The 26876-nt window shown below is 40.5% G+C and overlaps 1 protein-coding gene and 1 long non-coding RNA gene across 3 annotated transcripts in view; one reads left to right on the top strand and one right to left on the bottom strand.

Annotated features, from left to right (window-relative positions):
• Positions 1-588: 588 nt before the first annotated feature.
• Positions 589-11126, bottom strand: LOC138826943 (uncharacterized). Its single transcript, XR_011371910.1, has 3 exons — positions 10963-11126; positions 3481-3556; positions 589-1836 (listed from the first exon to the last, which is right to left on the bottom strand). It is a non-coding gene; the product is annotated as an uncharacterized lncRNA (long non-coding RNA).
• A 641-nt stretch (positions 11127-11767) lies between these two features.
• Positions 11768-26876, top strand: part of Ppp3ca (protein phosphatase 3 catalytic subunit alpha) — a 257022-nt gene continuing 241913 nt past the window's right edge. The window contains exon 1 of one of the 2 annotated variants that reach the window (XM_070022342.1): positions 11768-12380. In XM_070022342.1, coding sequence (XP_069878443.1) covers positions 12323-12380 — 58 coding nt within the window. In that variant the 5' untranslated portion in view covers positions 11768-12322. The remainder of the gene's footprint in view (positions 12381-26876) is intronic. The other variant, XM_070022343.1, reaches the window with a different exon arrangement.

Here is a 26876-nt window from a genome sequence, read left to right as displayed (position 1 = left end):
TCCTTTGAAGGTAGGCACTGCCTCCCAAATGCCCTTTTGTTAAAGTCTTCAGACTTTTTATGTTGGATGATGTAGCGGAATTCTTCTGTTATGACAGGAGGGGGTGGGAAGGGGGATTGCAGGACCCAAACCCTTTCTTCCCTTCTCTTCTACTCTCTTCTGAATGAACAATTCCCTCTACTTATGCCATACTTGGTTCAAAGCAAAAAGGAACAAGCAGGCATGGGATAAAACCTTTAAAACTGTGAGCCAAAATAAAACTTTATTCTATATATATTGATTATCCTTGTGTGTTCTGTTACAGTAGCAGAAAGCTGACTAACAAGCCTTGGTTGGCTGTAACTAAAATTTGACCTAATTAAGTAAAATATACCAGCAAATGATAAAGCTAAATGGAGTCACATAAGCCTCAAGGATTATGATGTGTCTGGATCCCAGAAACACAGTGGACTCAGGAAATAGAATCTCAGTCATTTCTCTTCTGTCTGTTTTTTTCTGCATGAATCATATTTCTTTCTTTCTATAGAATCCATTTCTCTGTTTTCTTAATCCATATGGTAGAACAATATGACTACTAAAAGCACTTTAGTATAAGTCTCACCTGGCTTCCAAAGAAAAAGGGAATCCATTTAATTTTCCAAAGAAAGGGAGCTGATAGGGGAACAGAACATTATGTCCTAGGCCTTGATCCACAGAACTGTAGACTTGAGACAATGTCATGTGGAATCATGTGGAATGAGTCATATTTCAAATGAGCCTTCTGAACAGATAAAACATTCTGTATACACCGAAAGTGTTCTAAGGTTGGGCAAAGGACCTAGCCAAGACGACCAAAGACAGGTCTTACTTCTGAATTGAGGCAATAATTTCCCTCTTTTAGCAATGCTTTTTCTTCATTCTAACTATAAAGGGATTAATTGGTCTATTTTGTGATTTGAGAATTTCAAGAAGTAAAATGGATATTCTCTGATGACTGGACATGGGAGAGCGAGGCCATCTGCATGTGAAATCACAAAGAAAAGAAATAATTTGAAATAATATGAAGTGTGTCCCTTCACTGCTGTGATCTGGTTATTTTCTTTGTACCATCCCTTTACCCAAGTGCTTTTCAACACAGAATAGCAGATATTTTTAACCTTTCTAAACCTTTCTTGTTTTCACAGCTACCTGTATGCTTTCCTTCCTCATTACATTACACTGAGACAGACCTGGCCAATGATGTATTTCCGTAGCTCCTTGGTCCTGACGGGCAGAGCTTAAGATGTTTTGTTAGTATCAGGTCAGGAAAAAGAAACAAGAGGTTTTTTTTTTTTCTTCTTCATTGTGATTTTTTTCTTTTGTCTTGTTTGTTCATTTATCTGTCTTTATTAAAGTGGGGGGGGCACAAAAATGGAGGGATAAAGGGTGAACAAATACAGCAGTGGTACTCACTAGACACTGTTGAAAATGAACTATACAACTTGTGGGGGAACAGGAGGGGAAAATTGGGAGAAAGCTAGGGCAGGGGGTGACAGTGCCCAAAAAGAAGTGTGCTCATTACCTGACTTATGTAATTGTAACCCTTCCATGTATCACCTTTATATAATAACAATTAAAAATAAAAATAATAAGTCTGCAGGGCCTATAGGATTAAGTCAAGTTGCTATATCCGCAGGTCTTTGCTTAATATTTCACCTTTGGGTGGCTTTCTTTCTCTTCTCTGTCAATTTTTCTCCCACCGTCCTGGTTTTCTTTTCCCTTGGGAGACTCTTCAATGAATCATTTTGATGTGAATCTTTATCTGAGGGTCTGCATTCTTGACCTCAGTCTCAGATATTGACCATCCACTATAATTTCCTGAGAAACAATTATATTTAAGAGAACAGAAATTCCTAGCCCAAGCCATAAATGAACAAAGCAAAGCTAAAATTTTAGCCTAAAGAATGAAGTTAACAACTTTATCTAATATTGAATATGTGATATACATTGTGTACATATATATATATATATATATATATATAAAGAGTTTCTGCCTTAAATGTTGGGGGAGACTAATAAGTCTAATGGGTGTAGGGTAAGCCAGCAGTGGGAAACCAGTTGGGCACTGCAGCTGCAGTTCTGAAGTAGAATTCTCTTCCTGGAAACCTCAGTCTTTTTGCATGAGATTTTCAAATGATTACATGAGGCCAACCCACATTGTTTAGGGTAATCTATTTAAACCAATTGACTGTAGAAATTAACTACATCTACAAACTACCTTCATAGAAACACATGATTAGTGGTTAACTAAATAACTGGGTGGTATGGTCTAGCTAAGCTGACACAGGAGACTAACCCTATGATGTAGGACTAACAAAGTTAGATTACTATGTTAAAAATTAGTTAAATTTTGTAAAAGTAGTACCAAAATATGACATTTACAGAAACTGCTTGGCATTCCATCAGCCTAATAATAAGTTTGCATATTATTAAATTGGTCATATTAATTTCTATAAAATGCCACGACTCACAAAAGCAAACCCTAGTCATACATTCTGTGTATATACATAGGCATCTATCTATCTATCTATCTATCTATCTATCTATCTATTGTCTTTCTACAAACACACACACACACACATATATATATATATATATATTATATGTACATAGTCTACTTACAACTCTCAAAATTAGAAAAGAACTTTCTTGTTGGTAAGACACATTAAAGGAACATTTTTTCCCCCAACCAACACTAACTAACCATTGTCACTACTCTTCCAACACTGCTTATCTAAAGAAGAAGACACACTGGAATGTTGAGACAGAGGAACAGACCCAGCCTTGAACTGAGGGAGCTGGGAAGGTTACAAATAGCAGTGACACCAGGAATCTGGTGTAGGACCAGAAATTTCCCAAGAAAGAAGTAGCCAGATCAAACCCAAGTAGAATGCATCTGATTTACACCTGTAGAGGCCATGATAAAGGAACAGAATGAGAAACTCAATCTGAGGAGCAGACCAGGAATCATGGTTATTCCAGAGCTATTTGGCATGTGTCACAGAGATATGACGCATCCCTAGTCACTGGGTATCAACAGTAGCCCGGAGCATCCACAAGGTTAGATGGGTTATTTAGAAATTCTGGTTGGCAATGTAAATATTTGGACACCTGGGAGGACCACATACCTTTGCCCATCTTGAAATTAGGTGTGGTCAGATGATGAGTTCAGGTCAATAAAATGCAAGTGCCACTTCAGCAGAGGCAGGCATACCTCTTTAACCTCTCTTCTCCTGTTGGTTGACTGAAGTACCTGTTGGTATTTGTGTTGGCTGCAGCCTCTGGAATGCTGAATCAGCAGGTGGAAGATGGCTGCTCTTGGCTGGCGCCCAGGCCAGCAGAGGACTTCAAGCTTATTGTTAATTTGCTGAGATTTTAAATTTTTATTGAAGAATAGCCCAAAACATGATGTGACACAGAAGCCAGCACAGGGAATATTTAATTAATGGTTGAAAAACTTACCTAAACTTCTTAGTCAGACCACCTCTTTTTCTTTCTTTCTCAAGCTGGTTTGCTCTTCTTATTTGTGGTACTTGATCTGCGAAAGAGACAACTGGCATAGGCAAGGATGTGAGGAGAATGTAGCCATTTTCTGAATGAAGACACAGATTTCTATAAGCCCCAGAGTCAGAAGAGGTCAACCTTTGAAGCCATATAGAGGGTGAGGAATATCTAGCTGAGCTGCTTTTTGCATCTTCTACTTGGTTCAGTGAGAGGCCATACTAAATCAGATGAAGGGACTTAGTAAGGAACACAGTATTCAAACTAACTATAGCAAACAGCCCTTGTAAGGATATTGAAGAATTGTGTATCTAGAAACAAGTTAGCAAGGACTAAAGGGATTTTTCTTTCTCTGATCGCTACATTGCCTTGTGATGTAGAATGGGGTCATTTGTTTACATAGCGCACACATGAATTGTGCCACAGACCCCAATACCTTTTTTCAATCCAGACTGTTAATGTGGGGAATCTGATTAGTCTAGCTTACTTTTGCAAATTAGGTCAAGAAATTTAAGTGTCATTGGCCCGGAGATATCCTTTATTTAGATGTTCACTTATTCTAGACCAAGCTCCAATAGCAGTAAATGTTGGGCCTCCAAGCTGAGGATTGCTCACCAGGTAATTTACCTTATATAGGGGTGCTGGGAGGCGAGGCATCCTGAAGTGTATCCACAACTGACAATACTACATTGGGCTGGATCTCACAAAGAGAAAGGAAAGCTAGTTTGAGGGACTGCTTAAAAATAAACATACCATCAGTTGTGCTCACTTCCTCCTGAAAATTGCTGATATTTGGCCTGTGTTATCACCAGGGAATAGCTTAGATGTTGCAAACAATAGAATCTTTTGTGTATTTAGAGAAAAAGGAAATATGAGTAATAGTGAGCCTTGCATGGATCTATACAAGTAATTTTTCTTACAGTGAGAGACACACCTCATGTTCAACACTGAACTCCTGAATTCCCGTTCCATTTCTCATGCTGACAAGCCTGGGCTACTTGTCTTTCCTCAATGAATTAAACTGATTTTTAAAAAATAACTTGAAGAAACCTAAACTTGAAATTTTATTTTTTCCTAAAATACTTTTATGTACTTGTTTCCACCATTGAGGAAAAAATAAAGTAACTCAGCCTGTAGTAGAATTTTCATTCTTTCAACTAATATTTGAATTTTTAAACACCTTGGGTGCTAGGCATTCTGGTGGCACTTAAGAGATTCAGTTAGAAAATAAAGTTGACAAAGTCACTGCTCTCAAGATTTCTATGCACCTAGTCATGCGAAGACAGATAAATAAACATATCTAGTCCAAGCACATTGTGAACCCTCCCACATGATGCCAACTCATCTAAAATAATTATAAAGAATTCAAAGTTGAGCTACTAAGAATAAGTTTCGATCCACTCCACAATTTTGTGGAGAATGTTCAAGGCTCCATTTCTCAAAAACAGTAACTTGCATCTTCCATTTGCTCAGACCCAAAACTTTGGAGTTTTCCTTGTCTCCTTTGTTTAATTTGCCCATACCTATCAGTCAATTTAAAATATACTCAGGATGCTTGTTAAAACTACTTTCTAAATTACCTAAGCCAAACCACTTTTTATCTAGCTTGGATTATGCCAAAAGTCTCTCCAGTGGTTTTGGAAGAATCTCTTAACTGGTCTTCAACTTCTTTCTTCCCATCAGTTTTATACTCAGGTTCTAAAAATGGCTGTTTTCTCTCAACTTCACTTTCCACATTAAAAAAAAAAACAACCCCGATTCTTCCATTTACAATAAATTTGTATCTTTTCTATGATCAACAAAGCCATAGATAACCTTTCCTTACGTGAGTTCCCTGCTTTTATTTTCTTCCACTAATTCATGATGCTCTGGGTTCCTTGGCTGTTGTTGTTGTTATGTTTTTGTTTTTTTTTTTTAGTCTCCAAGCTTTTGCTCATTGGTTGGCACTCTACAAACTGAGCCATGGCTCCAATCCCTACCTTGGCATTTTTGACAGCCAGTAAAAAAAAGTACCAGCCAGACTTTCTTCTTTCAGGGCCTTTGTATCTGCAGCACTAGCTGCAGCACCGTATCCCTTATCCCCAGAACTGTCCTCTTCCCTTGAACATCACATCCCCTCACCACAGTGAATTATATCCCTGCTTACCACCTGAAATGTGGTATATGTGAATGCAATCATTTTTAATTTTCTTTCCTATCACCTGTCTCTCCTCATTGTAAAGTAAGTTTTAATGAGTGTAGAGATTGTGTTTTCCCTCTATATTCCAAGTATCTGATACAAGTCAATAAACACCTACTGAATATGTGCATAAAAATACTAGCAAAATAATATTAGCAAAATAAAAATTAGCACAAGCCAATATTACCAAAAATAAACTACTAATTAGAAGTAAATAGAAAGTTGGCTGCTCTGAGTGGAAGTTTTGTCTTAATAGAATATTTATTTGCAATTTTATAAATTTTTAGTGAACAATGAACAAAATCTTCTAAAAAGACCCAGCTTTTTGTGATAACATATATTTCTAAATAATATGCTAATATTTATATGCAAAAATGCTTTTTTTTTGTCAGTTGTGGGGATTGAACTCTGGGCCTGGGTGCTGTCCTTGAGCTCTTCAGCTCAAGGCTAGTGCTCTACCACTTGAGCCACAGCACCTCTTTTGGTTTTCTGGTGGTTAATTGGAGATAAGAATCTCACATACTTTCCTGCTCAAGCTGGCTTTGAACCACAACCCTCAGATCTCAGCCTCCGTAGTAGCTAGGATTACAGGTGTCAACCATGGGTGCCCTGCTTGCAAATATGCTTTCCAAGTTTCTGACAAACTTTCTCCTAAATCGATTTACCATATTTCTTATAATTTCGTGGCAACAATTCATTTGATTAGTAAGATTTTTACTGTTATTGTCAAAGTGTTCTCAAATCACTTCAAATGTTTGAAGTGTAGGTCAAATATTCTGAAATTTTGAGTTTAGAAAAACAATATAATGCGTAGTTTTATAACATGTGTACTTCTTGGAATTTCTTAATGTGAAAATCATAACTTGGTACCATATATTTTTATGAAAATGAGGGATAGAATTAAGCTGAAATTAGGAAAATGAGAAAATAGTATTTCTCTCTAGTGTGTGTGTGTGTGTGTGTGTGTGTGTTAATTATTTTGTAAAGTGAGGTGGTCATATTGAACTCTTCCTGACAAGGCTATTGTATTTCATCTCTCCCCTCAAATAATGAATTCCAACACCCTCTCTTCCCCATGTATAGTAGATTGAACTCAGGACCAGGAATATACTAAGCAAGTCATCTACTACTGTGCTAAATGCTCAGGCTCTGATATATTTTTAAAATTTACTCAAATTAGTTTAGTATATACACAGTATTTGGACACAAAACAAAAACAAAAATACAAATTAAATGAAGTTGTTTACTAAATGATGATAAATGGTCACAAAAATGATCACAAATATTCTTGCTTAACTTTATATAAAATATATCGCATGTTACTCCATATGATTTCATAAGTTATTGGAAAAACAGATGGAAAAATTTATTTTGGAATAAACTTGGCACAAAAATTGTTTTTACTTTGTATAAAAAATTTTAATATTTCTTAGAGAATAAAACATGTTTAAATGAGTAAAAGTGCATTCTGAAATAAACAATGGTCAGCAAAATTTCAAGAGCAAGCAAAAGATAAATGATACAAAGCTCTTGTGGTTTGAGCCTCAAATAAAATCCATGTAGAGTTGTGTTATTTCATAAAACTTCTTTAGAGAAGGCAGAACTTGACATTAATAAAGGGAAATGCACAGAAAGCAGCTTTAAGGCAATAAATCCCTCACACATTCATGGTTTACTAGGATTCACTGTCTTTTTTTTTTGGCAGTCCCAGTGTTTGAACTCGGGACCTCACCGTTGCTTGATTACTTATTCCACTGGCACACTACCTCTTGAGCTACATCTCTAGTCAGGATTTTGTGGTTGTTATTGTTATTTTGGAATATGGAATCTTTCAGCCGTTTTGACCTGGGCTATCTTCTGACCTTCTCCTGGGCTTCTTCTGATCTGGGCTAACTTCTGACTCTTAGCCTCTCCTGTAGCTACGATTATAGGTGTGAGCCACTGGTACCCAGCTTGACTTTGTATTTTGTGGGTTTTTCAGCAATATGTTCCAACCACTCAAGTGCAGGTCTAGCACATTGCTTTATTATTATTACAAGTGTTGTTGTTAGAATTATCTTTAAGTAGTTGTACAAAGGAGTTGTCATTTAACAAAGCCTTTATTAGCACACTGCTTTCTACTAGCAACTACTCACAGCAATATGTATGCCTCAGAGTAGACATAATCAGAAATCATTATTCAACTCTTAATGTCCAAGTGGTGATAGTAAACTCACCCCCCCAAAACACAAAGATCCAAAATTTCAAAAAAAAGAGATTAATCTGAAAAGAGGATATACATTTATTTTTTTATTTGGCACTTTTTGGCCAACTGACACGATTTTCATTTACTATGATTTGCCCCAATTCATGTAATTTGTGCACATGATTTAATTTAAATGCCATGATTTCAAATTCACAGTATTCCCTGTAGTTGCCTGAGCTAGTTTGTGTTTTCCAATAGCAAGGCACTTGAATGCCTGCCAAGATAATATGTGCATGATACTTATACAACAAGTCTTTGAGATCATTAAATGAAGGGACTAAATTGTAGAATTGTTTATTTCCTACATTTATTCATTAATCTAACACAGAACAGGTGTTCAAAACACAACTGGTAAATGAATAATTCATTTACTGAAAATTAAGATTTGATGCTCATGTATTTAAAAAGATAAGAATATTTTTAGTCTTCTAGTTGTTCTCTTATGTAACAGTTAAACAAGAGTTCTAGATTTTACAAAGGGATTTAACTTTTTGAGCTTAAAAATAAGGCTGGGAATGAACTTCCTAGGTAGATGCTTTCTATAGAGAATTACACAAAGGAAAGGGAAATGCAATATTTTAGTAGACAAAATGTTGTCTTTTGTCAACCAGTAATCTTCATACGCAGAAGACATTTCCCAAGCCAACTCCTAGAAAACTGAAATAATTCATGGAACATGTAAATTCCTGCTGGTTGCTGCTAGCTCACGCCTGTGATCTTAGCTACTGAGGATCTGAGGATTGCTGTTTCAATCTAGCTCAGGTAAAACAGTACATGAGATTCTTAACACCAATTAACCAGAAAAAAAATTTAGAAGTGGACTGTGGTTCAACAAGTAGACAGCCAGCCATAAGTAGAAAAATGGAAGTCAGAGCTCCAGGCCTTGAGTTCAACCCCAATACTGGCACACACACACACACACACACACACACACACACATACACACACGTTAACTCCTTAAACTGTGGCAATATATCAAGAACGGATTGGGTAGACTAAAGGAAAAATGAGCACGAAAGGCAGTCACAGATATTTGGACATCTGAAGGAATACCTGAATAAGAAGATGATCTGGCTGTATAACTCAGTAGGCCAGGTGTGTAGATTAATAGTTCCTGTTTAGTATGCTGCTGTATAATTGTCCGTTGAGTGGGGTCCAATTCTATTTAGGAAGTTATCTATGTTGTAAGAGCTATGGCACCATACACACACAATAAAAATACCTGGCAATAATATGATGTGTTGTAAATTGATTGTGATTCATAACTTTTATTCCAACATACCTCAGCTAGGAGGTGTTCTGGACTTGTAGTGTTCTGAAGGGTGTGCCAGAACGGTATGTCTTTATTTCCTATCGCTCTCATAAAACTTCCCTGTGCTGTTGACATTTAAAGACATCTGATCTTGGTTCCAGTGTGTGTGTGATGATGTGTTTTTCTGTAACTGGTTTTTTAAAAAAAACAAACAGAAAAACAACAGTGTCCAATTAACAGCGGGAATTGCATCTGCAACATGTGGGCAAAGAACATCTTGGCCTTGGAAGTGAGCATCCCTGGTCTTTCCTGAAGCAGGTCCTCCTTACCCACAGGTCTTGGCATTCCTCCCTCTGTGTGTGCCATCTGGCTTGGAGCCAACTTCCTAAATCTGCTTGGCAACTAAGCTCTGCTCTGGCCTAATAGGCTGCTTGTGGCAACCTCTTTCTGAGGGGATTACAGTGACCCATCAAAAGCTCAGAATTGAAAGTTCTACTGGGCTCCAGCCTTTACTATAGGCAAGGATCATTCTCATATACATTTTTTAAAAGGGAGGCACAATACACATTTATTGAACAAATTGTCTCCTTAATTGCTACATAATACCAGTCTGGGTTGCAAGCGGTGGAGTTACCTCCCTGGGTTGGTGGGAAGGCCCCCATCTTTTCCTTTGGTTCAGGGGTTAATAGAGGCTCACGACTACACCTCAAGCACCAGCGCCATCAGTCTGTTATTACAACTTTGAGCTTAATCTAATCCTGGTCGCCAAAACACTTCTCCTGGCTCTATCTCCTAGTTTCCTAAACCTTTTTATTAGGTCGTTTATGGGGCCCATAGTCCAAATCAGGAAATAGGGGGAAAAATCTGATACTGAAGGCATTTGGAAATAAAACAGAAGACAAGGGTGAGAAATTTGTTCAGCCTTCTCTATAATTTCCAAAGAAGTTCTAGCCTGGTTGGTCCCAGGGGCTGAGGGAGGGAAGAGAGAAAGGGGCTGTGCCCAGGTGATCTTCTGGTAGAGGGAGATCTGTTCTTCAGATCTGTGCACCAGCAGGCTAACCAGAAGGGCACAATCGTTAAGTTTAGAGATGGGCCTCCAGCTGCTCCCTCCCTCTCTAGGCTAACAAAGTGGGCATCCGCCCCGGGCTCCGTGGCCTTTGTTGGGAAGAAAAGGTGTGGTGTCACCTGTCCTACCCAGTGGCTGCGTGCGTGCGTGTGCGTGCAGAAAAGTGACCTCTCCCTCGTTCCTCCCGTCCCCTCTCATCTCCTGGAGATCCACAGGGCTGTCCCAGGAGACTGGGCGATGGTTTCAAGACGCAAAAGTGTCTCCTGTGTCCAGTCTCCTGGGACAGCCCGCTCCCCAGCCCCGCACCGCGTCCCGCCGCCGCGCATGGCAGACACATTGCCATGTGTCCAGGGTCCCCAGACTTTCAACAGGGCACCCCTCCTGTGAAGGTGCACACGCGCGCGTGGGCAGCAAGTACGTCACCCCAACGATAGCCGCCACCCACCCATCGCGGGCGGGGCCGGGCTCCCCAAGGTAAGTTGTTTATCCGTCGCCGTTTTGGCGATTGTCCCTGGACAGCTGCGGCCGCGACAGCAGCTGCGCCGCGGGCCCCGCGCTCCCCGCGCTCGGCCTTCCTCCGCCCTCCCCGGGCCGCCTCCCCCCTGCGCCCCCCCCCGTCCCCCCTCCCGCCTCCTCTCGTCTTGCCCTCTCGCGGGCCACACGCTCACACCCGGGGACACCATTCGCTCCCAGCTACTCACACTGCGGTTTAACCCAGCCACCCAGGCGCGGCTGCCAAAGAGGCGCGGGGGGGGGGTGCAGGGGGTCGGGGGGGGTGGCACGGTAGAGCCCCTCTCCTCCTAGCGGCGACCCCCCTCCCTCCCCCACTCCCGGCCCGGCTTTCGCTAATCCTGGCCTGCCAACCACAGTGACACCTGAGCAGGGGCTGGGCGGCGGAGGCAGCGGGCTCGCTGGACTGGCAGCTGGGAGAAAACAGAGCGAGGGGGCGGGGCCAGGGGGCGGGAGACGGAGAGACCGCCACTCGGCAGTGACGGATGTGGGCCCCGACCAATCAGCGCGCGAGGCTGCGGCGTCGGGGCGGGAGGCCGGGGGCGGGCCCCAGGGGGAGGAGGAGGGGGTAGTGGAGGAGGAGGAGGCGGCGGTGGCGGCGGCGGCGGCGGCGGCGGAGGCTGCCGGGCGCTCGCGGCGGGGGCTGTGAGGAGGAAGGGGTGGAGGCGGAGGCGGGCAGGGTGGCGGACGGAGGCGGCGGCAGCGGCGGTGGCGGCGGAGGAGGGTAGGTTGTGCCCGGGACTGTATCTGCCGAGCTCCGCGGCCGTGCTCGAGTGAGTGAAGGAGCGGCGCCCGGAGGGCTGAGGCGAGCGCGGGCGAGCGCAGCAGCGGGGCGTCTCTGGCGGCCGCGGCGCTCGGGCGGCTGCCGGGGCGGCGCTCGGGGTCGGGGCAGCGGCGGCGGCGGCGGCAGCAGCAGCAGCAGCAGCAGCGGGAGCGGCGACGGCCGCCTCTTCGCCTCCGGGGACGCCGAGGCGCGGCCGGCGGCGCTTGACCCCCGCGGCCCGGCGGCCTCTCCTCCCTCGCCCCCGAGCCTCTCCATGTGATCGCTCTTAATCCCGGCCGTGCGCGCGCGTGGGGCTCCATTCCGCGGCGCCCGGGTCTCCGCGCCGGGCTGTGTGTGCGCGTCTCCTCCCCACCCCCCCCACCCCCGTGGCTTTGCTCTCCCCCCCCCCCCACACACCCCTCCAAGAATAAAAGAAGAACCGGGAGGCGTGCTCGGAAAATAAATAAATAACTACCGCACGCGCGCGGCCCGGAGCGAGTCGGCGGGGCTGGCGGAGGAGGAGTGAAGGCGGCCGCGGCGGCGGAGGAGGAGGAGAAGAAGAAGCAGGAGGAGGAGGAGGAGGAGGAGGAGAAGCAGGAGGAGGAGGAGGAGGAGGGACGCGCCGGGAAGGCAGTAACTTTAAAGCCAGCTCCGAGCCCAGATCTCCGAGCCGATCGGTTTGCAGCGCGGCGGCGGCGGCGGCGTTGTGTGTCTGGCCCGCCGGTCCGGTCGGGGTGTGCAGTCGGACGGACGAGCAGCGCCTCGCTGTCCCCCTCCGGCGGCTGGAGATGTCCGAGCCTAAGGCAATTGATCCCAAGTTGTCGACGACCGACCGGGTGGTGAAAGGTAAGCGGAGCTCCGCGATCGCCCGGTGACCCGTGGGGAGGGAGGTGCGGTGGGAGGCGGTGGGGGGGGGGTGCACGGGGTGCCGCAGGCGCCTCGCCTCCCCTCCCCCGCCCCGGCTGCTTCAGCCTCGGACCTTCGAGGATATTGTGCAACTCCCCCTCCCCCGCGACGCCCTCCCCTCCCTCCCCACGCCTCCCACTCCCACCCCACTTGGGGCATTTTTTTTTTTAAATTGACGGGGGCGTCCGTTGGCAAATGGCTGAGCTGCGGAGCGGCGGCGGGGGTGGCGGTGGCGCGGGAGGGGGCGCCCGCCCGGGGAGGGGGGGTGGGTGGGTTGGATGGTTGCCGGCAGGGTGTAGCTGCTGTGACAGAAATAGGAAGTGGGTGGCTGCTCGCAGTCTTGCATGGCATCGGGTTTATGGGTTTCTTTTTGCAGAGAGAGAGAGAAGGGGGGGGGAGTTGATTTATGGCTTTGACAAACAATTAAGATGGCACGTTTAGGGGCCCGTGGCTTTCCCCGCGATCGCCTCGCCCGGGCCGGGTTCTGCAGCCATCCCCTCCGCGCGCCCTCCTTCTCCCCTCCCCCTGGAAAGGGCCTGCACAGGACTCGCGAGAGAGCGGGAGAGCGTGGGGGTGGGGGGGGGAGCCCGGCGTTTCCTTCCGCGCGGGGCGGGGGTGGTGGCCGCCGGCGGGAGGGTGGCCGCGGGGACGTGCGGGGGCTGCGGGGGGGGACGACCCTGGAAGCCCCCGCCCTACCGCCCCGGGATTCCCCCGGCCGGCCCGGGAGAAGGAGGCGGAAAGCAGCTCTCCAACCTTCCTCGCCTCCTCAGGGCCCCGTCCGCCGACGACCTGTCATTGCGCTTGAAGGGCTTCCCGGCTGGGGCACGCCTTCCCGGGGGAAGGAGCCTCGTGCCCCTCTCGGCCTCGCTGCTCCCAAAGGAGGCACCCCCCCCTTCCTCCCCCCTTCGATGGGGCTGTTCGATTCCTATGATTTCTTGCCTTAGCTTCCCGGTCCTGGGATTCTGTACATGCATTCTGTCAGGGGTGATGTCTCCGGGTGGCTAGGATGCGTGGGGGTGAGGAAGGGGATACTCCGTGATCCCCTGTGCTGCCCAGCGGTGTGGGGGTGTGTGGGGGGGACTGGGGGCGGGAATCCCTCTCTCTCTACTGTATTCCACCTTGGAAGCGTGAGGCAGCAGAGCAGATCCTCCGGGATTAAGTAGTATCCCTTGTTCTTGGGGTCAGGACACTCACCGATCAAAGCAGGGATGGACACTGGCTGGGTGCAGAGCGGGCCTCTGAAATTGGAAGCAGTCCTGGTGTGTGTGTGTGTGAGAGAGAGAGAGAGACAGAGGTGGTATCTAATGTGGCTAGTGCATGCAACTAGAGTGCTAGGCAATAAAGTCATTTGTTTCATGGCCACTTAAGTGAAATCATAGAGCAGCCCTAGACCACGGTGCTTGATTCCTGAGAGTATCACAAAGCATCTTTGGCTTCTTTCAGGTTTGCTCAGTCTTTTAAGGTGTGTGTGTGTGTGTGTGTGTGTGTGTGTGTGTGTGTGTGTGTGTGTGTGTGTGTGTGTGTGTGTGTGTGTGTGTGTATGTGTGTACGCGCGGGTACGTGCCTGTGTAGTGGTCATGACAAGGAAGCCTGTATTTACTTTTTATGAGAAAAATATAAAATACCTTCTTTTGTTTCGGTTATTCCCGCTTAGTACAGGATTCAAAGACCCATCAACATAAGGAGGAAATAGCCCTGCAAAAACAATTGGAAATTGGACTACAAATAGATGCACTATTTTTTTCTGCAGGCATGGATCCTTATGTCAGCAGTCAATTAAACTTCATTCCAAAAAAACTGTTTCGTATTAAAGGTTTCTGTTGACATTAAAAAAATTATTTTTGCCTGAAATATCTGACAATGACCAGTAACCTTGATGTGTGAAGTTTATGAGTAGCTCCAATCTGTGAGTTAGGATCATTTATTTTCAAAACAAGGTAAAGTTTAGAGTTCAGTTGTTGCCAGTGAGTCTGCTGGCAATTAGAAAAACATGTGCACACTTAAGGTCACATCCTCTGTTTTAAATTATAAAATGTGGATTCTTAGTGTAAATGTAGATTTATATTGTCATCAAGTGAACAATGTAAAAATAATTGTTTATACGATATGCATTAGTGTCTACTAGCTAATGTGGAAGAGTCCATTTAGCTATTCCATAGCTATTTTGCTTTGCTTTGTTCCAGAGCTGAATTGTTCTAAATGCCTTTTCATTATAACTGCCTGTTCACATCCATAATTCCAAAATTTTGATATACATATTTTTTCAGAAGTAAAATAAAAATGTGAGTAACAGATGCAAAATAGGAAAAGTTAATCTAGTCCTAATTTGTTTTGATAGGGATCCTGATGGAAAATTTTCTTTATAGAAAAAAAGTTATACTGATGAATCCTGATTTTGAGGTGAGCATGCTGCTGCATTTCTCTTATGCTTTCTTGTAGATTTGACATTTTGTCATATAAAAGATTTTTAAGATCAGTTTTTAAAAAATGATTATTTTGATTCCTTTGAATATGTATGCACATGCTTAGTACAAAGTGCATGCTGAATGGAAAGAAATTATCAAATTATTTTTTCTATTTGCAAAAATATATAGCGCATAGTTCATTAAACCATTATTTCAGATTTGTTCCAACTTCATCTCAACTGTCATTTTTTAACTCATTCTTTAACACAGCAAAGAGAGTATCCTTCAGGAAACACTTGTTCTCCTTAAGTCTTTTGTCTTATTAACGAAGTGTATACTATTTACGTGTATATAGTAAACAGAACTATAAGTAATATTCAAGTCATTGTTGCTTTAGCATGCCATGGAATTTTTTAAAGTTATCATCATTACTATCATCATCATCTTTTGTTGTATAACATATTACTCTTTACAAATGGAGTCATGCTTCTGGTTTTATTTGTAGTAGTCTGGTTACAACTCTTGATTCGTAATTCTAGAATGCAACTTTTTAGGAAGGTAGAGTCAATTTGAGTTTTAACTCTATTATTTTTGAGGATTGTAGAACCTGCCCCAGTGTGAGCAGAGACCTGATCCATTTTCTAAATCTGAGAATTGAAAGATAATGATGGCAGTAGAGATGAAAGCACTTATTTAGATTATCTTTAAAAAGCTACTTTAGTTAGCAAAACTGGTGCTGCTTCATTTTGACCATTAGATAAAACAAAATATAAGAACGTAAAGAAAAAATCTTGATATTCCATTTGTTGAAAGTCAGAATAATTTGCCCCATTTACTATTTGACTTTGTTTTTAAAGACATATAAAGGATATTGTATAAGGGAAGAGACAGAGGGCAACTCATGGAAGAGTAACTCTGGCCCCCACCCGCCAGCATACACTGTGACTTGGTTTTCTCTGCAGTGGTACTCCACAGGCATGATGCAAACAGGGCTTCTCTTCATTTCTCTATTCCTCCTCCTGCCTGCAATGCTTGCCTGGACCTAACATTCTCTTTTGGCCATAGACCTTTGCTCTGACAGTTAAAAACACATGGAGGAAATTAAACTGTGTGTGATGATGAGTGTGATGTTATTCCATCTCTGAACCTTATTTTGTAAAAGGTCTTTTACTTTAACCCAAATGTTAGCAGGTGGTCGAGGGGTAAATTCCTGGAAAGAATTTTAGGAAATCTAAGTAATGGAGAATAAGCTGTTTTTCCATGTATGCCTAAGAATATTTTGGTTATACAGTTCAGTTCATACAAACAAGAAGTTGGAAGTAAAGTATACTATTAAGTAAATGATTCATGTCATTAATATTCAAGTTAAGATAGACTAATTTTACTTAAAAGGAAACAAGAATATGGTACATCAGTAATGACCTGTTGTGGTTAGATCTTGAGAGAGAATAGAAAAATTCCATTTCGAACCTAAAGGACTCCTTGTGAATTTATTTCACTGTTGTTTTGATGCTACAAGTTGGTTGTTTTCATGTGCCTCGTTTTCCACTTAAGAATTATAAGATCATTAATGCAGTGTCATTAATTTAGATTTATTATGATTAAGCATCAGTGTTTGGTGGGTAGCATTTACATCAGTACTGAATGTGAAGAATGGGGTCTGCTAATATAATGAATTTGACAGATGATAGAGTTGCATCATGGATAAAGTACTTAGAACAAATCATTTTCAGAACTTAGTGAACAGCATGCAAATTCATCCTGTTAATTATAAACTAAGATGATCTGGATTATCTAGTAAAAGTTCCTTTCTGGACTTCTGTAAGTATATATAACACAAATTCAGAATTTTGAAGGCAGCTGAGTCATGAGATGTGGGGAAACTCCAGTGGTCTTAGAATTACTTAAAAATAGTTTTCTTTTCAAGTATGGGAAAGAACCTTACTTTAAATAGACATTTTTATGTCATCTAGTTAAAATGTGAAAAGTGGACACTGTAGAGTCTAGTTACTGAGGTTTATGCTAACACTTAAGTTAGTGAGATTATGTGTTTTGAAGTTGATTTGTTTATTTTCTGTTTTAAGATTTAATTATATTTTGCATGTATAACTTAAGTTGTCCTCTTATGATTTCCCTTATCTTTTTGTGTCAGCCCTGTGTAAAATGGAAATTAATTATGAAACCAAATAAAGAATCTATTTAGACTGACCTCATTGGAAAATGGTGTTTTTGTAGAGATAGTCTCTGCTTAGCAAATCTAATTAAATTAACTTTTTGAACATGTTGTGAAAATGTACCTTCAGAATTATGAAGAAAAGTGATGATTCATGATATGGATATGGAATTTCAATAATTGTGAAAAATTGTGTTGTAAAATTTCAGTGACTTTCTAGTGTAGCAGTCTCTTGATAGTCAGGAAGAGATGCTGAGATCTTGAATTCCCACTTCTGTAATTTTAGCTTTCAGATTACAACTTTCAGGGTATATTTCCCTTACTACTTACTCTTAAGGACCAGAGGATCATCAGATGGAACATGGGAGGTTAGGTGGTTACACTTGGTCTTTTCCAGTGGGAATGGTAATTCAGTCACTGCTGACACAGATTTACAAATGATTACATGCTATATATTTTCAGATCACTTGAGAATAGTCAAAACCAGTACTATCGAAAGCCATGAACATCTTGAGTCTTCAGCAATAGCTTATGATGACATATAGTTTTTATAATTAAAGAAATGAAGAGAGTAGACAGAATGGTACAGGTGAGACTAGAATTATTCAGGTAAGCAACTTTTTTCTTTTAGTAAAGAGGCTCTTCTTCCTTGAAGAGGTTTTGGGAAGTTAACACTTCGTTGGTGTCCTTAAGGTGTCACCACATTTTGTTTTACCTTGCTAAATTAGTAGCTACGTAAAATACATACATTTCTGTATTAGCACAGGGAAAGGTAACATCCTGGTAATAAGTGTTGTAATCTGATTTGATCCTGGCATGATATTCACAGAGGAGATATTGTTAAATATTGTCTCCAAGTAAAATTTATAGGCAGAAATAGAAGTAGCTCTACTGTTCTGCAAGGGAATTTTGTTTTCTTTTGTTTTGAAGTGTGTTATCGTTAGCCTTTGCATTGTAGATAATGACTGACTTTTCTGATGTGAACATTTTGTTAATTTAAAGAGAGAGGTCAGGCAAAAATAACAACCAATGTTTCTTAGGTATTTTCACTCCTTTTAAAACTACAATCATAAGTGGGAGTAATATATACTCTTGATGTCATTTCAGTTGTAAACTTTAGTACTTAATGAGATTTTTTTTCTTTTAGGGTTTTTAGTTTTTAGTTTATTTAAATAATTTTGATTGTACTAAGATTTTTGTCGTCGTGGGGCTTGAACTCTGGGCCTGGGCACTGCCCCTGAGTGTTTTAGCTCAAGGCTAGCACTCTTACTACTTGAGCCCCAGCACTATTTGTAGTAAGATTTGAACTTAGGACCTATTGCTTGTTAAGCAAGTACTCTACCACTTGAGCCATGTACCCAGTTTCATAAACTGTTGTTTTTGCCTGAGCTAGCTTAACTGAGATCCTCCTGATCTCAGCCTCTTGAGTAACTAGTATTATAGTCATGAATCACTAGGGGCACAGCTTAATTTCTTTTACTTTCATAATACTTTTACCTCCTATATGAAACTATCAATTATATTTTATGTAGAAATAAAATAAAAATTATATATTCCTCCATGGTAGGTGCTCTGACTAATGGCTTAGCTCCAATTGACTATTCCCTGAAGGACATAGAATGATTGGTGAGATCTGAAATCCATTTTCCCAAACATATGTCCTCATGTAGCAGAAGCTTTATATGTTAAAAAAAAGAGAAGAAAACCTTAATAGAATGAGTGGCAATTATGAACATACTGCATTTTTGGCAACTGAATATGTTGTATGTTCTGCAAAAGAGTAAAATGAACAACTAGGTATCTGATATTTCTAAAAGGTGCCTCTAGATAGGATATAGGTTGTCAATTTTAGGTACTTTCTGCAGTGATGGAACCAGAAGAATTACAGCTTAACCTTCAGATAATTTTATTTACATGGAGCCATATTTTTAAAAGTTACTATAAGCTGTAAAATTATGTGTTAGTAGAATCTGTTTTTACAGTAACTATCATCTTTTTTTTTTCTTCTTGGAGGAATAACTAGTTCTGATTTAAATCATTTCTATAAAATGTTAGAGTATCTTAGAAATTAGGATATCAGTTTTTAAATTGTTCCTTCCATATTTTTTTTCCCTTTTACTGGGGTTTGAACTCTTAGTCTCACATTTTTTGGCTTGTTTGTTTTCTTGACACTCTTAACTATTGAGACATGTCTCTAACTTGGCTTTTTCCTAGTTCTTTTGGAAATGGAGTCTTGTGGGCTTTTCTTTCTGGATTGGCTTAGAACTATGCCGTTACAATTTCAGCTTCATTGAGTAGCTAGGATTACAGCCACTGGCTCATAAAATTACTCTTTAATGTGTGTATTTGGAGTTTTAGTCTGGAAAATACAGTCACTGGACCAGTAATGTTTCCCTCAACCCTTTACTTATTATACTGAATAAATTCCTGCTGAACGATTTGGGCATTGAAGAATTTTCACATGCTATGTGAAGCAATACATGCAGACAAATTATATATTCATTTTGAGTGTTTTATGTCAGGTTCTGGTTCTTTGTAATTGTTTCTATATTCTCTTCTGCAGCCCATTCAGGGAATGGTATGAGAAGGTAATTAATAAAGGGACACAGGTTGAGGGCAGTTTGTTTGAACTGCCTGCCTGCTGAATTAAAAAATTCACTTTAATTTCTTAGCCTGAACTTGAAAGCTTTCTTTCAATTCTTGTTATATTTTCCCGTAGGATAATCAGTTTTTGATAGGCAAATGCATTAGTTGCATTAGTCATCCAGTTTTGGCTTTATTGGGTGATTTATACATTTTAGATATTGCCCAGACTTGTGTTTTAAGAGAAAATGATCTTGCAAATTTCATTAAAAAAAAAGTGCCCCTCAATATTTAAAAACAAAAACCTTTTTGTGTACATATCACTTTATGATTTTCTACATTGCTTTTGTAATCTAGAAATGTGAACTTCTCCAGTAGAATCTCCTGCTTGTCTCCTGTCCACTAAATGTGATCAGAAGCCTCCAGTGGAGAGATACATGGACAGTGAAAAGTTTTCAAAGAAGTGGCACCAGCTCTGCTGAGTCTTACTTTCTGCTCGGTGGGCCTGGAGCCATCTCTTGACACTTGTTTTTAAACATCCTGTAAGCAGTGCCATTTTACTAAATTAAATTAAAAGCACAATACATTCTTTTAAAATGACAGTGCCTCAGTCAGGATTTTCAGTTTGAGGTCTTTTTTTTGGGGGGGGGGAGGTGTCTGCTTTTACAAAGAAATTTAAGGTGTGTGTGTGTGTGTGTGTGTGTGTGTGTGTGTGTGTGTGTGTGTGTGTGTGTGTGTGTGTGTGTGTGTGTGTGTGTGTGTGTGTGTGTGTGTGCCTGCGCGCGCGTGTGCATGTACGCGCACGTGCATGCGTTTTGAACATTTTAATGGTCAAATCTGGCTTAGTGGTTTGCTAGGCATATTTAATGCTACGAAAGTATGATCATACCTATTTTCGTGTGGGTTTGTTTAATAGGATAATGGTACTTCTAATCTTCATTTACTACTTTGGATGCCACCTCCTCTGGAATACTCCTCTTCTAATACTTTCAGTTGAAGAAAAGGGACTCAGCCTCTTCATCTCACACAAGATACCTTGATAATAGAGGTTGCTGTGGTGTTTACTTGTCTGTCTGTCCTCCTCAGGAAGTGGAATTCTATCTTCCTGGAGAGAGGAGATTGTGTTCATCTTTCTATCTTCAGCTCTTGCATAGAGCCTGCTATATAGTATATAGCTGATAATGGATGCAGGAGGAGATGGAGTTTTTAAGTTTTAGAATTCTATTGAAATGTTCTTTAAGTTACAGTTAGCTCACAAATTCCTGATGAGTTTCTTGATTTGTGAGCCCTAGTTCTTTAGAATGACATCCTGTGAGTTTTTAAAATACCCTGTTTCATTACTTGGGTTTGTCTGGGTTTTGCCCTATAGCCAGAATGCAGAATCATAGTTGGCAGGATCATAGTGGGCATTAATGGTGTTTAGTAAATCATTGTCTGTTAAAAGCTATATGTGGGACTTGCAGCATGGCTTAGTGGTAGAATGTTTACTTAGCAAGAACAAGACCCTGAGTTTATAATCATCACTGCAAAAAGGAAAAAAAATAAATAAAAAAATATAGGTTTATTTTCTCAAAGGTGGGTGATGTCTTCTTTCTCAGAAGACTACGGGTGAAGCTAAGCAAGATGTCTAGCCTGGAAAAACTGATGTGCAAATGCTAAGGATAAAAATTAATAGCACACCTCTGGATTGACACCAACAAGGAGGCAGTATAGTGAGGTATGTGTTGTCAGCCTGTTTTTGAGATGACCAGGGAACTTGTAATGGCCCAGACTTGATTATGTGGCTTCTGAATAAAGCAAGTCACCTGGGGTTTTCCAAGCTCTGTGTTCTTTGCATTCTCCAGCAGTATCTTCAGTCCTCATGTGGTCTGGGATTGACTGTCTTCCTGGCACAGAAATATATTCCTTTCAAAGCATTTAAGACTAAGGGAACTTGATTTTCCTACATGAAATCTCATTGTTAATGTCTGTCTGATTCATGAAGTGTAAATGAATCTTTTCTGTTGTCCTCATCCCTGCTCAGAAATCTTCCTGTGTATTCTGCCTTATTGCGGATGCTCTTCCAGAAATGGATGTGTAAAGATTTTTTTTTAAATAACAAAGTCCCCATGGCTAAAAGGATTTTTATATTGTGAGAACAAATGAAAAGTTACACATTCTGAACAAGAAAGAAGTTGAATGGTGATTTAAAGGTTAGAATGCCTATTTCTATAATTATACGCAGATGTCCACATTTTCTGTTGGCCCAAGAAAAGAAAACAATATTTGGAGGTCAGAAACCTCGGTGATATATTAAAAAAAAATTAACCAGGTAGAGACATTTAATACTGGAAGAGGTTATTGGGTATCTTCTGAATAGAGAAAATAAAGACTTGTCATTTGTTTGGGTTGTAATTTTAAACCAGTGTGCTAAACAATAGTCTAAACCCACAATCAAGATTTTGTAATGCTGGAAGGAAACTTGAAAATTGAATATCCCTGTGGCCCAGTATTAGTCCTCTACTTTGTAAGCTGGGAGGATTGGGGGTTAAAGAAAACCTTTTATATACATATAAGGAAAACCTTAGACTTAACCTCTGGCCCAATGCATAAGAATCAAATGGACTGCTAAAATTTAATGATGCATCAATTTTAATTAAAGTCTCCTATTCCTTCAATGTAGACCCTTGTTTAGTCTTCCTGACAGATCGTAATTCAGCCATTGCACGTACATATGTAGTGAGAGGGCCCTTTTAGTCTATACGACCTGTCATTTATTCCATCATGACATCTTGGCTTGCAGCAACTGTTTCTTCATGCTTGACTGCAATCTGATTCTCTGAACAAACATTTGTTGCTCTTAGCATTGCCTTATAGTGTTCCAGGGAATGAGCCTTATCTGTTTTCTGAGAGAGAACTCAATGTTAAAACAGCTTTCTTGCTAAGTTTTTTTAGCTGTTTTCCCACATAGGATGGTTCTTAGGTCCTTCTGTGGTAGCTTTTCTTTCTTTCTTTTTTTTTTTTTTTTTGTGGTAGCTTTTCTTTAAATACAAGTTAGGTTTGAGGGAAAGGGTCCCTTGAAATGATTCATCTTGGCTAATCTCCTTGTGTGGGACTTCAGCATGTTGTGCTCTGTTCCTTCAGTATTGGTATCATGCTCTTCTGTATCCTCATATTGATGTCTAAGCTCTCTGGGACTCAAAAGCTGAGTGGTCCCAGTCTAAGCATCCCATGATAACCTTTGGCCAGGGAAGGATTGCCACTGTCATGATACTATTAGACCTTTTTTTTTTTTTTTTTCCATTGAAATTTCTCAAGTTCTTTTGTAGCTTCAAGGTATCAAATACCTAATCCCTCTTACGTAGGAACATCCCAGAAAACCTGGTTGCAGATTAACAATGACTTTCTACAGCCTTTGCTTTTACATATAATATAGGCAAATAATAAAGACAGGATGACAACGCATTGTGGTGCTGTACATCCCTTATTTACTTCTCAAATTACAAAAGTAACTCAGCCTCCCACCTGATCAGAGTCAAACCTGCCTTTTCTTTCGACTCTCACTGTTGCCCAGGCTTTGAAGGTTATTGGTTGATAAGCAGCTCCCCAGATGACTGAATTTTATTAACAGAATAGGTTCAGTTATAATTTCACTGAGACTTGAAGGAAGACAGTGACTTGTAACTACTGTGTCACAAGATGTTGTTGTATGACATTCATGTCTGAGATATTAACCAGTGATAACTGTATAGAAATTCACAAATGCCTAATTTAAAAATATCTCCATAGAAATGAGCAGATTTGAGCTTAGCTCTAAAACCTTACTTTCTCTAGAGTGCTGATGTGAAAAGAGGGAAGTGTAGTGTCACAGTGGGCTTTGGCATAAGCTGCATCCTGCGTGAACTTGTCTAAGATAGGGATGGGAATTTCATTGTTTGGTATTTTTCTGAGAAATTTGGATGACAGTCCAGTAGAATCTGGATTCATTCATGCTTAGTGCCTTCTGCAAGTGGGCGAGTGTTGTGTTATACACACCTATGGAAAAAGAAAAGGTCTGAGACCTGGGGCCTGCAATGGAAGAACATGATTTCTGGCCAGGTGTGTAAATCAAGTAAGTCTTGGAACACTTAGGCAGACTCTTCTAGGGTGATTTCAAAGTGTTGTGAAGCCTTCTCTCCATAAACATTGCCCAGCGGTATAATACATGAAATTATACAGTTATTTATTTAAGATAAAATTGACTTTTTTGAAGATAGACATTTCAAAAATTTAAAATACAGCTTAGCCAATTGCCTTAAATATCTTTCTCTTTGTTAATATTGAATCTAGGAAAAAATTTGGTTTAAGGATGAATGAACAGTCATATTTGTTTTAAGAATGTGAATGAACATTCATATTTCATTTCAAAATAAATCCCTGTTTTTTTTCTGAATATCTCTCAGTTTTCCATACTGCTTTTCTCCACTCCCAAAATGATAAAATAATAATCACTAGGTAAATAGATTAAAATGTGTAAAATGAGTGTAAAATGACTGTTTTTTGAGTGTAAAATGACTGCTGAAAAACATTCTTTTATGTATCAAAACACATCTTTTCATCTGTTCATCCATCCAACTTTGAATGTATGAGAATTTAAGTATCTATTCTTTGTCTGGTCTCTGTACTGTGTTCTTGGGGCTCACACACAGCAAGCCTTCTCTGAAGGTTTCGGTTCAGTATGGGATACAAGAGCAAATTTAACCTCACAAACATAAGTTGTAATTAATTCCTCTGCAAGCAGAAGATACAACGTACTGTGGGAGTACAGAAGAGAGAGAGAACCTGTCTTTATAGATTGTACTTGAATTTTTGCAAACATGTAACCAATACTAATTTTCTTGGGTATAGTATGTATGGATAAGAGTCAGGACTTGGAGCTTACTTTAAAATAAAGATGGTATAAAAGGTACTGCCATAGGAGTGATGAACATTGGTATCTGAATTCTGCCGCTATTATAAAGGACCTCTGTGAAGAGTGAAATGGAATGCAGTCATTAGCGGCTAAAGGTGGAAGGATTTTAAAAGTCACCTAGTTCAGCTATCTTAAAAAAAAGATAATGTTCCCATGAGATGTTATAAAAAGCCATTTGCTTCTTCCTCCACCTTGCAGAAATACATTGAGTGGTATGGTGGTGGCTTCAGAGTTTGGAACGAGCCTCAGTGTACAGCTAGCTAAAACCTACATTGCCTCTAGATTTAAATCCTTCATCCTCTATATGGCAGTTTCTGTCCATGGGCAAGTCATGTCATCACTCTGAACCCATTTTTCTTACTGAATATTACAGCTAGCACTCATTGAGCAAGGCTGTAGCTTACAGTAACTGCTCAGAAAGAATGTTGGATATTATTTTGTTGTTGGACAGCTCCATTGAAAGCTTTCTACTTCTGGAAGTAACTTGCATATGGAAGTGAAGCTGTGGTTCAAGTGGTAGATGCCAGCCTTGAGCAAACAAGCTACAGGACAGTGCCCAGGTCCTGAGTTCAAGCTCCATTAACAACACACACACACACACACACACACACACACACTTGTACATACACACGTACACACACACACACACACACACACACTTGTACATACACATGTACACATACATAGATTTCGACCTTTAGCAAAGAAGCTAAATAGGAACTCAAAGCCCTGAGTTCAAACCCCAGTACAGGCACAAAATAAGGAAGTACATAAATATAAATTTTTTTTTCCTCACTTGCTGTGTCCTATTGAATTCACTGTGCTTTGGGGGCTTTTGTACAGTTTGCAAATGTCAGCAATGTCTAATTCTATATTTTTATGATTTTTGACATAATGGGCTGAATCTTTTTTCCCTTTTTCTTTTTTAAAGCATTGTTCTTTTTGGCTTTTCATGGATTTCCTACTTCTGTGGTTTGTTTACTAGCTCCTCTGGGCTGACCCCTAAATGTTGATATTTGTGTTTTCCATTACAACTTCTTCTAGGCAGTCTTGTCTCAGATTCCTAGGCTTGATTTCTGCTTGTAGACTGATGACTAGCACATCTATATTTACAACCAAGTTTTTTTTTTCCCTTTTAAATCCTCCTCCAGTTGCAGGATAGGTATGGTGAAAATGAAGTGAGGGATGTCTCTTACTTCCTCAGGCTTTTAAAATGCTTACATCTCTGGTATAGAAGCCTTCCAACATCAATCCTTCTGCTGTCAATCGTCTCTGCCCATGTATTTTCTCACATTGTGTCTGGAATGTTTTCTTCTAAAACGAACTACTCATTATGCTAATATACTCTTGTTGATCTTTTTCTTAGTGAGTTTTAGAAATTATGTATTTAGCCTTTACTATATTAAAGCTGACTTATAAAGCATATTATTAAGCAGATGATAATCTCCAATTTATTACATTTTTTTTTTGTTCTCTGAGTGTTTGTGTTAGATCTATAATGAAAGGTGATTGTATCGAACCTTTGATTCAGCACTTTTGGAACTTCTTTATTTTTCTCTCCTATAAAACTTTTGGGAACCCTTGAGGCACTGCTGTCTGTAATATTTGTACTTTGTACACACATGTATTCATCAGCATGTGCAACTTTTTCTTCCTCTTTAACTGAAATCTTTGTGGGTAGGGTAGGGTCTTATCTATTCAATCTCCCTAGTGGTTAGCATGATGTGTGGCACATAATTCTGTATCTGTTTTTCTCACAACAAATTAAGGTGAGGTATTCCTGTTTATCAAAAAATAACAATGTAGTACTTTTTAAACTTTATTATCATTTTAAAATTAATGTAACTCAAGTAAGACCCTGAATTTAAGGGATGTATTTCCCTCTTTAGGATGTTTTCATGCAACAAATTGATAAGCTAGGTCTATGTAATATTTTGTAATTCTAAACAGAAAATTCTAAGCAATGTTTTAGTTTGATTTGATCTTGTAACCTTATCACTACACTTCTTAGACATGTTAAAAAAAAAAAGCCTTCACATTCCTTTTGCTCATTTATTTCATTTGTTTGCTCCAATTTATATCTTAGTAGCTCCGGGAATTTACCTAAAGATGGACTACCACATTGATTTTTGGAGAAAATATGGTTAAGTGCAGTCACAGATCTTTATTTTAGGTTCTGAACAGATAACTTGGGAAAAGTTCCTATCCGTGGTAATATATTAGCAGATCCTAAGAAAAATTAAAAAGGAGATGCTTGAATTCTGATTGCTCCTGTTGTTTTCTTACCTAAGTAGTAGATTTTCCTAATAGTCATTTGTTGGAATGGCAAAATTTTTTTGAATGTC

The sequence above is a fragment of the Dipodomys merriami genome, unplaced genomic scaffold, assembly GCF_024711535.1.
Source record: "Dipodomys merriami isolate MVZ:Mamm:240054 unplaced genomic scaffold, mDipMer1.0.p SCAF_15, whole genome shotgun sequence".
NCBI lineage: Eukaryota > Metazoa > Chordata > Mammalia > Rodentia > Heteromyidae > Dipodomys > Dipodomys merriami.
Note: the sequence above shows the minus strand (reverse complement) of the source record. Positions and strands in the feature narration are given on the sequence as shown.